Below are 15,779 nucleotides of genomic sequence, written 5' to 3' on the forward strand. Positions count from 1 at the left end.
GAGGCCCCATTACCTAAAGTGGTGCTTCAGGTTAAGAACAGCTTCAGGTTAAGAACAGACACCCAGAACGAATTAAGTTCCTAACCCGAGGTACCACTATACTTGGGATATGAACAACTTACACTCATGCACAGACAAATGGTGTGCCAGAGTCAGATCAGAAGAAACATGGTGGGTTGCATGTGATGATATTGGTCTCCCCCACATGCAGGGACAAGATGAGTGAAACTATAGTCTGATCCCAGCCTATGAGAATGTCAGCAATGGACACAATGCAGCCAATGTTCATCATGACTAAGGTTGAGCTCCTGTGTGTATTTTATAGGAAAAAGACTCCATTCAACAAACTGACATCAAAGTAATAATTCATAGGACCTGACAGGCCCAGTAAAGCAAAGAATGAGAATTAGGTGGCCACCCTAATGCAATTTACCTGGGAGTAAGTCCCATTGAAATCAGCAGACCTACTACTAGGAGTCCGACTAACAATGAATATCACCCAGTATGTTTTGTTGAATCAGACAGAAAGTGGGGAAAAACTTCACTTTGAACTCTTTCCCTCAGTGGAGATGAAATCTTTGCCATCAATTTTATGTCGTTTTTGTGGTTTAATATCCTCTTTCACTCACTTTTTTCCAGTTGCATAAAATATATAAAGGAAACTAATCTGCTGTGGCTGTATACGGCTGTAACGGAGCTTAAAGGCTCTTTTAAAACAGCTGTAAAACACAGGAAAGCTATTTTAGCCATTGCAACTGGAATGGAAACTTTCAATGGTAAATAAATTTATTTTATAGTTGAAGGTTTATTGCACTTAGTAGCCCCTCCTAGTGTTTCATTAGCTCTTTTATTTCTATAATCCATCGTTAAAAATACGATGCGTTGTAGATGAGAGACAAATTAAAAAGAGAGGGTGGGATACATATTTTGCTGTCAGTTATATTAGCATTAATTTGGACAAACTCTGTTGACATTAATAGAGCAGCACTGTGTAAATCCGAAGTAATTGATGGAAGAATTTAGCCTAAGGGGGCAATTCACATACCGCTTAACACTGCTTGTAGTCTCCTTGACTTCATTGTAGCTTTGGAAATGCAACTGGTCTGCAAATCCGTATCTAAGAATTCTAAAGGCAGTCTAGCAATAAGCAGACCAGCTTCTTACTTTGTGACTTTTTCAAAGGGCCATATCTTGGTGGCTGAGTCCATATTTTGCGCGTGGAAGATCCTAACATTATATCCAGTTCAAAAGATCTTAGGTAACAAGAATGGGCAAAAACCCTGAAGAACTCCTATCCACTGCTCAAAGTAGGGAACAATCTTTTCATCCCGATATGTCATCACAACGTTTATTTTATTTTTCAGAAGAAAAGCTGAAAAACAATATGAATGCTTTCACTTCTTATCTTAGGACCAGCAGACTTCAAAGGGGAGCATTATTATTTCATTTGGATAGGGTTGTTTATAGCTTGCTTGTGAAATAGCCTGAAGCCCCCCTGCCAGGCTTCGTCTCACCTGCCCTGACAGATTCACTGTGCTTGACAGGCTTCCCAAATTCTCATCAAATGCTGAGATGTTGCAGATGAGGGAAACTGAAGGAAATTCAGGATACGGTTGCCTGGGGGGAAGGGGGTTGGCTTCCAAACTGGCAATTAGTTTCCACAGATGTACAAGAAGTGCCAGGAGGAGATGGAGCCAGGAGGTCTTTTGAGGAGAGACTTCACCTCCTTTCCCAACCCTCACTGGTTCCATTATGAAATTGTTTTAAACTTACAGCAATGTGGGCAGTAGTTTGTTTTCCTCATATCCCAAACTAGCCATCATTTTATGTCTCTTTTGGCTTCTTCAAAGCACACTTGAGCCCAGCTGCTGTCCACATTCGGCATGAAGGACACGTCACCTGAGTAGCAGAGACTTTATACTGCAATTGCTCTGCACCTCCTTGAGGTTGGAAGATGTTCTGCTCACATGGCCTTTTGGCAAGGATGTGAAGCTCACCTGTTCTGAAAGGCCTATGGCTTCTGCCTAGGCACTGTAGCCTTTCTTGCCACTGCTTGTGAAGCTGTTGTTTCAGACTGTGTATAATTATTATTTATGTTCAGTTGGAAAGCCACATTGAGCCTTGGAAGGTTTAAAATGAGAAAGCAATGGTGAGTAGCTGCAGAAGTTGTTATGTAGCATGCCTGTGACAAAGTATTCAGTATTTATGCTGACTTATTTTATGCTCCTTTTTTGCCCTTTGTAGAAAGAATGTGCTAACTTCGTCAAGGTGCTTAAGGCTTACAACCAAACTCATTTGTATGTCTGTGGAACTGGGGCTTTCCATCCCGTGTGCACATACATTGAAGTTGGAGGTCATCCTGAGGTAAGTCTGCATCTAAATGCACCAACTTAAATTTTCATTGAATCAGTCATGAGTTTGATGTCTTCCAAAGGAATACTGATGGGTCTGTGGATGGCAGTGAAGCTTTTTATTTCAGTCCTGGTAAAGCTATATCGTAATTCAGAAATGTAGGGCTTACTGTAATTGGAGTTAAGCATCTCCAAGCCTCATTTTAAGCATGTGCTCTAACCTCCCAATGAAACCAGTGGGGCTTAAAATCCCTTAGCTGGTAGATCACACCCATAAGCCATTTTCTGACTTTCTTCATGATTAAATACATTTAGCATAGCCTCTGTGGTTTCCAAGGCCAGCTGCTCACATTTCCGTTTCTGCTCATGACTGATAGGTAGCTATCTAAGCATGTCCTATTATCAGCACCTTTGTTCTGGTGCCAGTTTTCCCCTTAAGAGCCGCCTCCCAGTCTGTGGAGTTTGACACCACGGCTCTTTTCTCCCCATCTGGAGTGTACAGAGCATGCCACATACGTGCATTTCCCAGTTTTCATATTTATCTGGAGATGGTTTTTGTCGAGTCAAATGAGGCCTGGCTTGTTTCATTTGCTCAGTTCTAAGTGCACACACCCAACCCTGGAACTTTCAGGCATGAGAGCAGCGTTCTTGCACAATTCCCAGAGATTTCACTGGGTTTCCCGCAGGAGAGTATTGGGCAGATTGTGCCACTTCTTTCTCTGCTGTCCTCAGTGTCAGTTGCAGCCCAAACCTACATAACACCAAGCACTGATTATGGGATGTGTTTGTGTGTATGTGTAGCTCCCCAGTAGTGAAGATAACCAATGAAGGAGGCCAATGGAAACCAAAGGCTTGCTTGTTAGCTGACGATTATTTATTTATTTGTGACATTTATTGCATTTCTAGCCCAACTTTTATCCAAGGAGCTCAAGGGGGCATCCATGGTTCTGCCCCCTCTTCAAGCATTCCCCATAACCACCAAGGTCCAAGGTCAACCAATGAGCTCCATGGTCTCCCAGGTCCTAGTCTAACCATTACGCTACACTTGCATTTTTGAATTAAAAAAACCCACCCCACTTTGCAGTTATGGTGTAGCTGCACATGTTGTGCCTGAAAAAGGCCACAGATTAAGTTCCTGCCGCCTCCAGAACTCAGATAGCAAGGCTCAGTGAGCTGCTGTTAGACCATAGTTGTCTAGGCTGACCAACAGAAGGAAAGCCGGACTATGGCATGGGCTTTACTGAGACACCGGCAGTCTTTGGCCCTTCATCAACTGTCAGGGACTACCCACAGTTTTTCCATGAAGCTGCAGAGGAAGAGAAGGGAAGCACTGACTCTGCTAAGAGATCAGCTGGTTTCGTGCTCTTTTTAAGCATTTAGCAGTAGCTATTCCATAAGGCTCTCAGCTGGTCATTAAAAGGAAACTAACTATAAGAATTGGTGCCTGTTTCTTCTTTTTCTCCTCTACTATCCCATCCCTTTTCCCTTTTATGTTATGTCCAGAGAACTGCCTTGTTTTCGTTTTGATCCACTCTGGGAGCCTTTTCAGCTGAGTAAGCAGGGTTTTGAATAAATCTAGTTGCATGTGTTCTGTGGAAAGCAGGGACCTATAGCTTCCTGAATTTGCCCAGGGAGGGAGGGGACAGGATGTTCTGTATTAAAAGAAGCCCTTGAAAATAAGGGCCACATCCCAAAACAGGAAAAGCTGTTTTGATGACCTACAGACCTACCTGGGGTGAAGCTGAGCAACCCCATTCAGCTAGACTGATAGGCACAGATGCTGGGCTTTATGAATAGCTCTTTGGCATCCTAAAACTATGTCTGTCATAGAAACAGAGGAAGCTGACTAGCCTTGACTCTTCACTAAGCTAAAGCCTTTCCATCTTATTTGATGGCATCATTTATATTGGACCCTTCAGCATCAAGAAGGATCACAAGGGATTTAAAATACAACGCAAGTCCCAGCAATGAAACAAGAAGAATTTACAAGAAGGGCAGCAGTTAATTTAAAAAATGCACCGGTAGTACAATAATACACATGTCTACTCGGGAGTAAGTCCCATTCCATACAGTACTTCCAGATAATTTGCAAATGATTGCTAAAAAAGAATCCCACGTGCAACGGTTCAAGCATATGGTGCCAGTAGAGGCCCGACTGCACTGGCTGCCAAATACCGTATCTTTTGCTCCATAAGGCGCACCAGACCATAAGGTGCACCTAGTTTTTAGAGGGGGAAATCAAGAAAAAAAATATTATTCCCCCCCCCCAAAGAGCAGCGGACAGGCTGCGTGCAGCCTGTCTGCTTCTCCCAGAGCTTATCGGGGCTGCTGGGGGAAGCCCGCACCCCCCCCCCATTCCCAAAGAGCAAAGAAGCCAAGACAGCCTCCCGGTCAGGACAGACTGCGCGTGACTATGGCAATTCTCCCACCTCCCACAAAAGCCCATAAGATCCATGCACCCTTTAAGGAGCACGCTGCTCCTGCGGGCTTTTCTACGAGGAGGGAGAAGGGACTGACTGGCCGTGCCAGTCACTTCTTGCTCCTGGGGAAAAGCCCACAAGAGCCGCACGGAGCTTGTGTGTGGCTCTTGGGGGCTTTTCCTGCCTGCCTCCCCCCCCCTGCATTCACTCCATAAGACACACACACATTTCCCCTTACTTTTTAGGAGGGAAAAAGTGCGTCTTATGGAGCGAAAAATACGGTAATTTCCAGGTGCGATTCAAAGTGCTGGTTTTGACCTACAAAGCATTAAATGGCTCAGGACTGCAATATCGACCTGACCCTGTGATCATCAGCTGAAGCACTTAGAATCTAGAATCTAGAATCTAGAATCTAGAATCTAGAATCTAGAATCATAGAGTTGGAAGAGACCACAAGGGCCATCGAGTCCAACCCCCTGCCAAGCAGGAAACACCATCAGAGCACTCCTGACATATGGTTGTCAAGCCTCTGCTTAAAGACCTCCAAAGAAGGAGACTCCACCACACTCCTTGGCAGCAAATTCCACTGTCAAACAGCTCTTACTGTCAGGAAGTTCTTCCTAATGTTTAGGTGGAATCTTCTTTCTTGTAGTTTGGATCCATTGCTCCGTGTCCGCTTCTCTGGAGCAGCAGAAAACAACCTTTCTCCCTCCTCTATGTGACATCCTTTTATATATTTGAACATGGCTATCATATCACCCCTTAACCTCCTCTTCTCCAGGCTAAACATGCCCAGCTCCCTTAGCCGTTCCTCATAAGGCATCGTTTCCAGGCCTTTGACCATTTTGGTTGCCCTCCTCTGGACACGTTCCAGTTTGTCAGTGTCCTTCTTGAATTGTGGTGCCCAGAACTGGACACAGTACTCCAGGTGAGGTCTGACCAGAGCAGAATACAGTGGCACTATTACTTCCCTTGATCTAGATGCTATACTCCTATACTTCTTTGTGCACCTCTTCCACATGAGGTCTGGAGGGTGGCAACATGAATGGCTCCCCATTTGGGGGGTGCCCTCCCCAGGGAGGCTCGCCTGACGCCTTTGGTGCTAGGTGAAAACATTCATCTTCTCCCAGGCCTTTGTCTGATTAAACAACCCATGGCTTTTTAAACTGGGAGGGGTGGGTGGGTATTGTTTTTGCTTGTTCCTGGGTTATGCATTTTTGTGTTTTTATATGTGATCCTCAGATGAAGGGCGGAATAGATCTTCAATAAATAATAGTAACTGAGTGCTCCTGTCAGTAAGGACTGGTTGCCCCTGCTTGGGGGAGACAGAAGACCCACATATTTGTTTCAATGTTCCCCACCCCATGGATGCACAACCCCAGCTCATGGGTGGAAGACTAGATGCTCAGCTCTCTATACAGTTGTGCCTTGCAAGACGAAAAGAATCCGTTCTGTGATTCTCTTCGTCTAGCGGTTTTTTTGTCTTGCGAAGCAAGCCCATTGACGGATTAGCGGATTAGCGCTATTAGCGGCTTTTAGTGGCTTATCTGCTGATCGGATCAGCTGATAAGCAGCTTAGCGGCTTAGAAAAAAGGGGGGGGAGGAAAAGAAACCAGCAGGAACTCGCAATACATTGTCGTCTTGCGAAGCAAGCCCATAGGAAATTCGTTTTGCGAAGCACCTCCAAAACGGAAAACTCTTTCGTCTAGCGACTTTTCCGTCTTGCAAGGCATTCGTCTTGCGGTGCACCACTGTATTTTACTTGACTGATCCAATCACATTCTGTTGAAACAACAGCAGCATTAAAATTCCAAAATCTATATTAAGGGAATCTATTTATTAGGCCACTCGAAACATAATAGACCTCGTAAAAGGCATTCCCCTAAAGTATTTTGGTTTTTTTAAAAAAATTCCTTTTGGGTCTGCATGGTTACCTTTACTTATTTGTGGATTTAAACTTTTACATGCTCAGGAATAGTTGGAGTTTCCCCCATCACTTCATTTTCTCTTTGAGGTTTTTCTAATATACAGTGTGATTGTATTATACTAACAAATGTTTGATATAAAAAAAGATGTTTTACTTTTGTTCGTGAAGTAACTTGTCCAGTTATGCTTCCAAGGACATTTCAAATCCATAAAACAGATTTGCCTATGTTTTTCCCCCCTGAGAAAAAAATGCATTTACTCAGAGACCACCTCATGAATTTGACATTCAAGTCTGCAAATTGCTACAAAAAATAAAGACATCATTATTCAAGTGAATGATGCTACACTTAATCGTTTTTAAAAATCGGATTTCCATCTTGTAGAAAAAATTAACATATTCCTCCAGCGATGATTTAAGGACTACGAATATCTCCCCCCCTTCCATATTAAAACATCTATTAATTTTTAAATGCTCTTTCTTCCAGGCATACAGTTTTATAGAGCAGGTTCTTGTTATACTCTTGAGAGATTTATTTCAACATGTATTTTTGTCAATTATCAGTTGTCTCTGGACCACACACACAAACACACACAATCACTGCTTACGCCATTAAACAGATTTTTTACCCCTGAGTCCCATTTGGGAATTGGTAGACGTATTAATTAGCTTAGTACCGTAAGATGCATGTCAGTCAATTATTGGCTATCTGCCAAGAAGACTGTCTGCAGATAGATGGCAAATATGAGATCATTTACTTTTACAGTTTTATAAGCATGCAAGATCACCCCCCCACACACACACACACATAGGCACTTGATCAACAATTTATGGAAAGAGAGATTAGAGAAGAGAAGCTAGCATAATTTTTTCCACTGTCAAATGGAACTATATATCATTATCCATACTCTCTCCAACTCTCTCCTTTCTGTACATTATGTGTGGCAAGAGCGATTAAGACTGTTTTGGTTGGAAGGGTCCTTTCTTTCCACAGCTGTTGTGTTTAATCACTTAATTTTAGATTAAGGTTGCAACAATCACATGCACATTTACATGGGGCTGTGCTATACTGACCACACTGGGGCTTACTTCAGAGTAAACATGCCTAGGCTAGCGCTGTATTTGTTTGTTTATTTGAAAGAGTGTTCACCCAACTATCAAAGTTCACCCAACTAATCACAGTTTCGACATTTAAACATAGATTAAAGCGACCAGCAGCTAATTTGGTTTTTTCAAGTACAGCGCAATTCAACCAAATATAGACTGGAACAAAAATTATTTCAGAACTTTTTTTCTTTTAAATCCAGCAGTAATGAGAGCATATCTATTACCCAGTGAAAAAAATCCAAAAGACCCTTATCCCTGGTCCCCATAGCTTCTGTCACTGGTACACCAGAAAGCAGGGTGTCTGTGGTTGCTCTCAGTGCCCAGGTAAACTCATTCAGGTGTAGGCAATGTGTTGAATAACTTAGTCCCAAGCCATTTAGGGCAGGCATAGGCAAATTCTGGCCCTCCAGATGTTTGGGACTACAATTCCCATCACCCCTAGCTAACAGGACCAGTGGTCAGTGATGATGGGAATTGTACTCCCAAACATCTGGAGGGCCGGAGTTTGCCTGTGCCTGATTTAGGGCTTTAAAAGCCCAATCAGTTCCTTGATATGGATCAACAAATGAACAAGTGGCCAATCTGGCTGACACAGAACAAGTGGGATACAGTCTCATTCCCACAAGCATTCCTGCTGCCTTGTTCTGTTTCAGAACAGTCCTCAAAAGCAGCAGCCCCCTTCTTGAATTTTTTTTTTTTTTGGGTGCTCTTGGCCCCCCTTATATGGCACTCCTACCTGGATGCAACCAAGGCACTTGGCCCTGTGGCTTTGTCAGCTAAGGTTAGGTAGGTCCATAGCTGCTGAAGAAGCCTAAGCCTATAAAAAGCCCTCCTAAGATGGACTTCACTCTGTAGTCACCTCTGTAGTCAGCTGTGAGTCCGGGAACATTCCCAGACCCCATGGTCCTTTAAGGGGAGTGTGATCTCAACCAAAGTAAGAGGTCAGCCTCCATTCACATTAGCCGAATTCCAGATCCACAGTACTTCTGTCTTATTTGGATTATACTTTGCCTTATAATCCCTCACTCATGCCAGTGCTATTGACGGAAAGCGTAAGTACTTGAAAACCTTTCATTTGGTGAAAAAGCTGCCATGGGTGAATGGTTTGTAATTTTATTGACAGTTATTTTTTTAGGTGACGCAAGTATGTCTATACCCTCCAGGTTTCCCAAAGTAACAAGCACACAGGCACATAAAACCATGCATATGGCTGTATAAAAAGACATGTACAGTCATACCTCGGGTTACAGATGCTTCAGGTTGCATTTTTTCGGGTTACGGACCGCCGAAACCCAGAAGCACTGGAACGGGTTACGCGACGCATGTGCAGAAGCGCCAAATCATGAACCGTGCATGTGCAGATGCACCGCTGCAGGTTGCGGACGCTGCATGTTGCGAACGTGCACCCCGCATGGATCACGTTTGCAACCCGAGCATCCACTGTACATTAACATAGTTACATCATTAAGCTGCAGAAATATAATGCCACATATATGTTCCTTTTCTTGTATAAGTTGAATATTATTATTGTTCAGGCTTTTTTAAAAAAACAAAAAACAAAAATTCAAATTAGACCGACAATTCACAATCTCCCCTGATTGTGAATGCACGTAGCAATGCAAGTAAATCAGGGTTGAGTCAGAACTGCCCAAACCCATGGATAAACCCATTTAAAGCAGAGTCCTCTCCCACGCCTAGTTGTGTGGCGATTCCCGCCCCCTCCCACAGATAGAATAAATAAAGACACCGGACACCAGAATTTAGGTTAATGGGTGAAAAATGGCCACAACTTTATTGACCTGTGCATCTCGGGGGCTATTGATTACAGGTAAGAGCGGTATTGGCTTTAGGCATTGGCCCTATCAGACTAACCGGTATAACTGGGAAGGGTTAAGCACCAACAGGGGGAGCCCCCGAGATGCACAGGTCTCACTGCAACATTGCCTTCTTTTAGGGAGGTCACGATTTAGCACTATCCAGAATCTAGATGAATTTCTGGCTTTTTTTTACTTCTTTGCCACATTCTCTGATGATGTGAAGTTAATGCTTCATTAACATCACACTAAAATGTAATGCTGTAGTAATATTACTCACTTTCAACTGACCTGTGGTACCCTGGTCAATTTGTTTAAGCTTCTTTCATTTGTTTCCAGCTGTGTTGCAGCTAATTTCTCTTCCCTGATCAATTTTTTTAAAGAGAAAAAAAGCTCAAGTTTTATGTACAACATAAAACTAAATTTATTGCCTCTGAAGTTTTGTGATATTACCACCTGTAACCTCTTTGGTTTTCTGGTTTTCCTTGTGCAAAATGTATTGTGCAGCTCTCAACATTTGGCCATGTTTTGCACTGCGTGGTAGGTGTTTCCAATGCTTTCCTATTAAAGGAAAGCCAGAATACATTTCCCTAAAAAGAATAAATTGGCATCTTCCTCTGAGCTTTTTTGAACTCTCTTATAGTTTGCAGTGATGATGGAGCAAGGCAGGAGCCTGGAATCCACACAAAAGGGTTTCAGTCCTACAATGGAGAGCAAGTGAAGTGTTATCAGCTCATATTCATGTTTCATGCATTATCAGATAATGTAGATTATAGAGCTATTGTGCTCATCTGATGTAAATCTGCAAAGTGCCATCAGTATGAGTGCAGCAATATAGATAAGGCTCTGGCTTCTGGCTTGTGTATTTGCTCAAATTATGGTTAAAATTTTACTCTAGGTTCATTTAGGGGCAGGCTAACCTGCTTTCTCTCCATTATGGTACTTGTACATGGCATTTATTGGAGCACTCTCTAATCATTTCAGCAAACAGGTAATTTAAACAGTTCCAAGATGAGATGATGCTTTCAAAGGACAAGCAGCTTCATGGCATTATATTTACAGCTCTAGTCATAATTATAGCTAGCAGAAAAGGTTTCCCTTTTAAAATTATTGTAACACTCTCCATTCATTACAGTTGCTTCTGTTTAACCTTCCAAATTGAGATTTATTTATTCCCTCCCTCCCCCACAATTACAGTAAAGCTCAACATTCAGAGCCTGTCCATTTAAATGCCAAACCCCAGTTGCTATGGTTAGAAAGCGAAAGTTTATTAAGCAGAAAAAAATGTGAAAACCACCCAAATAACCATTCCCTCGACAAGCAGTATTTCAGCAGAGACTGAAGTATAACTTGAAATGTATTTAGGGAGACAAGAACAATGTGCCTCTAGGAAGGCTAAATAACATGGGAGTTTGCAGTTGATATCCACAAACTAATGGTTTGTGCTGGAACAGTTGCTGCACCATCAATGATAGGCAACCAGAGCTCACTGGTTTTCACTTTTGCCAAGGCTGGATGTGACTGTAGCAGGATCAAGGCTGCTGGAACTGAAGCGCCGTTGTTTGGTGCTGGTGGCTGGAGTCACTTTGAATGTCGCTTGTGCAGGCCACCCAGAAGGTCAAAAAGAGACAGTCTGCAGGGAGTGGAGACAAGGACAGAGCACAGTGTGAGTGAGCAACCAAGTAGGGCCAAAACAGCAGGGCCAACATAGCCCTAAACTCCTTTGAGCAGGAAGACCTTCTAGAGAACACCTCCCCACGCCTCCCTTTTGTGAGATCCCACAGGGCAATCCCAGTCCCACAGGATCTAACCAGACCACTGTGGGAAGACAAGAGCCCACCTCCTCACTGCTCTCTGAGCCACCACACCGCTGGGCAAAGTTGCCCCATATACAGGGGACTTATGGACCGGTTATCCCCTCCACAAACAATAACCTTGTTTTCCTACAGTGTGTGTGGTTAATTGGGTCCTAGCGCTGGAACAAGGATATAATTTATTTCCTGCTGGTGGTGGGTGGAATCAAGCTATGAATAATATAGACACGAATTTATTCAAGATTGCAAAACACAATATGTGTACAAGCAAAATATGCACTAGAATCACATTTAGGACTAAAGTGACTCTCAAGATCAGATAGACACTCCTTTCAGTACAATGCAGTGGAACAAAAAGTGAGTGTCAAGTAAGATAATATTTCTTTTCAATGAATGGGGTCTCTGCACCAGAATTCTTTGGCTGCTGCCATTGTTTCCTTAATGTATATTACACTGCACCTCTGCGGTGCTCAGAAATGCTTGTTGATTGCAACTACAAGTTGTATACAGGATGCCACAGCTGAATGGCTTTCATGAATGAGAAAGTGAAGGCAGTCAACATACTCATTAGGTTCAAAGAAACAAGCTCCAGAACTGTGGGAAAACCTTTGTCCAGGCTGATGAAGAGGAAAAGGGAGGAGGAGGAGGCGCTGCCATGAAAGCAAATTCATGTGTCAGGACCCACACTTCCAGTGGGTTAGATACTTTATTATTATCATTTGACCACACATGATGCCATAGTTGTGTGAGTCCTTGCTTCACTGCCCTCCCAGAGTAGAAGATGGCAGACAATAAGAGCTTCATGGTGGAAGCCCTTGGTGCTGAAGATAACAGCTCTTTGCTGTTCTCTGAAACTCTTCCACCCCAGACAGTGCTGCTCCTTGCAAGTGCAATTATTTCCCTCCCAGTTGCTTTATTTCTTTTATGCACCATAGTAACCAAGAGAGGAGAAAGAAGCACTCTCCTCATACTTCAATATTTCTCTCTCACACCAGAGATGTCGCTTATTCGTTTTGCTGTAGAATTTAGTAGTCTGGATTCTCATCATCCTTTCCACTAGAGTTGGAAACACTCTCAGTATTCACAATTTAGGTGTTAATTATTTATCCTGCCAGCTAGGATATATATAGAGTTATTGACTCCTAGAAAATGAATATTCATGCTGCATTCTGGGTTACTCCATGACATGATGCAATGGCTTCTGTATGATACATAACAACATAAGAATACATAGTTAAATGATGATGAGAGGTCTCCACAAGATGTGATGATGGTCACCAAGCTAGACAGCTTTAACAGGGGCTAGACAAATTCATGGAGGATACAGCTATCAGTGGCTACCAGTCAATGACTACTAGTCCCCATGATGATATTCTACACCAGAATCAGAGGCAGTATCTGAATGCCAGTTGCTGGGGAACATAAATGTTCTACTTGGGGGGGCTTCTGACAAGCATTTGGTTGACCAGAGTGAGAAGCAGGATAGTCAGCTAAATGGGACATGCACATGAACTTGCAGAGCTTGTCTTGCAATTGCACAGTTTCCATCCAATTCCATTAATTCCTGCTGACCCATAGATCCTGTTAAGCAGTCTTGGTTAGGATGGCTGAGAAAGGTGTTACTTCAGAGATCTGCTTCCAGTCAGAGTAGGCTTCACAATACCGAATGATCTGATATCGTACAAGGCATTTCCATGGGCAAAGAAATTGCTCCTGAGAAATGTTGCTTACATTTTAATTTTCTTTGCCTCTATAGAAATCCAGATATCTTAGGGATGAATTAGGCTGCCTAATGCCAGCCCATTTCAGTCTCGGTGGCACTCAATCCTAAGTCAGTTTGGTCTCATTTTGTGTGGAATTTTTGAAAGAACACACAACCAGCCCACAACTAAACTGTCTACATTTTGCACACAGATTTTACATAAAATGCATATTTCTAATATAAAATAAGCACTTTTAAAATACCGTTCAATTAATTCACCCATAAAACACACATTTTGTACTTTTACTTAAAATACATGTGTGTGTGTGTGTGTGTGTGTGTACGCGCACATTTATTGCACCCCAAAATTGCATTGGGGTGTGTAATCTGACTGAGAATTGCCTTCTGATCGTCCGCTGGAAAGAGTGGGCTGAATGAGTTTCTTCCGCCATCCCTTGCAAATTTGCTTTGGTTTTTCCTTTAGGTCAAATTTGGTGGTAGCTCTATGTATTGTAGGTTTTGTATAAATATAAATATATTACCAACTCATGTAGACAGGCCATGAGTTTCCTTTAGCAGCCCAAAAAACTCAGCACTGTTGCTTCAGAGCAGGGAAAATAATTGAAAACATCGTCCCACTCTTGTTCTTGTACAACATATGCAAAGTTTCATTCACACACCTTAGGGATACTGCAGGGAAGCCTGACTGAACTCTTTGATCTGCAGAGAAAACAAACACCACCCACCATATGGTAAAACCCATTTAATGAAAAGACAACGATACAGTACATGGGCAGGTTTAATTGCGGAAATGAATTGGAGATAGATAGGATAAAGTGATTTTTGATTTAGGGCAGTAAGAGAGAGAAATGTGGCTCTAGAAAGTTATGAAGTACATAACTGAGGCTATCTGTACCAGAGCTGCATTATATAACTTCCAGGATCGTGCCACAAAGGCAGGTTGCCTGACCTTGATATTTTTAAAATCACATTTCAAATGTAATTTGTGCTGCTAAAGGAAGCACCTGCTTTCTGTTGATAACTCCCCACAAATATCTTGTCAAAGAGACTTTTAAAACATTTAGTTGTGGAAGGAAATAGTGGATTTGCGTTGTGGCTGACATGTTCTATTTTAGCTTTGAAAATATAATTGCCAGGTGGCTATGAAAATTGCTGGCTCTTTCAGTGGCACGGTCTTGGCTGGGAATTCCTTTAGGTCTGTTTAATTCTTTGATGGGGACTGTAATGTGCTTAAAGATAGAGGTTTCCCCAAAGTTTTTTCACCTTGGTGAAATTCAGAGACTCTATCAGGCCTGTCAGCAACTTCAACCCTAAAAAAGCTCAACAAGTTTGGGGTAAAATCATAAAAAAAAGCTCAACAACTTCAATCCTAGAAAACGTTAACAACTTTGGTCAGCCCTCACAGCCCTTCATTTCATCAATTCTTGCCCTGTTTGAAAAACTTTGGACACCACTGCGAGTCTAAGTGGACTATGAAGACAGTGAGTATGTTTCAGTCTAGCACATCCTTCGTGTGTCACCATCGCAGAAGAAACACAGCAGCAACACTTCTTGAGACTGGTCCCTGGCGATGCTTTGCTGTGGGCACATACGTCACTGCGGAAAGATATATGTGACAGTTAGAACACATATGCTGCTGGATCTGTTTCAAGTACAGTGGTACCTCGGGTTAAGAACTTAATTCGTTCTGGAGGTCTGTTCTTAACCTGAAACTGTTCTTAACCTGAAGCACCACTTTAGCTAATGGGGCCTCCTGCTGCCGCTGCACCACCACCGCGCAATTTCTGTTCTTATCCTGAAGCAAATTTCTTAACCCGAGGTAGTATTTCTGGGTTACCGGAGTCTTTAACCTGAAGCGTATGTAAACCGAGGTACCACTATAGTGTCACACCCCATAGACAAATTCAACTTTTACTATAGCCCTGAAAGGGCCTGGTCTACCACTTGCATTTTCAACCCTTGCCCTTCTTAGCTGATAAGAACAAGCCAGGTTAGAGGCATTGCATGGGTGAGGCTGGGGGGGGGGCATAGCCCTGGGCACAGTTTTTTTGAGGGGTGCATTCCTCACCTGCCCCAGATGCCAGCAAGAAATGCTCCTCAGCTGAGCCAAGGTGTGTCCTGGGAGCATTCAGTTCTCCTGCTCCTCAAGAGAACCTCCTTGGACTCAAAGGAATTAGACACCTTCCACCCAGTGGTGAACATTCCTTTTGGGAGGCAAAATGCACAGTAATGATGTATGTTGCAGATACATCTGATTACAGAAAAGTTGAAGGTTACTTGGCTATTTAATGGTTACCTTAGAGGCCTATTTTCAATAATACTATTTCAGCCATGCCTTCTGTGTGTTTATGTAATGGAATTAACTACCAGGTCTGTAGAAACCAATTTATTGCTGGGAAAAGCAGTATTGCCCATAAAGATTGTGTAAAAGGGAACGGTTTGGAATTTATGCCTTTTAGTTGCTTTCATAATATAGATGAAACGAAGACATTTTCAGTATGACATTCTCTGCAAGGTGGCTCGCAGGACATATCAGGCTGCCTAAGTCTTTCCAGAAAGACCCTGTCCCTCCCTGTCAAACAGTGCTGTTTGCATCAGGCTACTAGACCATATTTCTCCCCCAATC

The 15,779-nt window shown here is 42.8% G+C and overlaps 1 protein-coding gene across 1 annotated transcript in view; it reads left to right on the plus strand.

Annotated features, from left to right (window-relative positions):
- The window catches only part of SEMA3A (semaphorin 3A), a 192,817-nt gene that overhangs the window by 87,652 nt on the left and 89,386 nt on the right, over positions 1-15,779 (plus strand). Inside the window, exon 4 of the mRNA XM_081191631.1 lies at positions 2,245-2,364. Within this exon, the coding sequence (XP_081047757.1) occupies positions 2,245-2,364 (120 nt within the window). The remainder of the gene's footprint in view (positions 1-2,244; positions 2,365-15,779) is intronic.

The sequence above is a fragment of the Podarcis bocagei genome, assembly GCF_964188305.1.
Source record: "Podarcis bocagei genome assembly, chromosome: 4".
In the NCBI taxonomy this organism is placed as follows: Eukaryota; Metazoa; Chordata; class Lepidosauria; order Squamata; family Lacertidae; genus Podarcis; species Podarcis bocagei.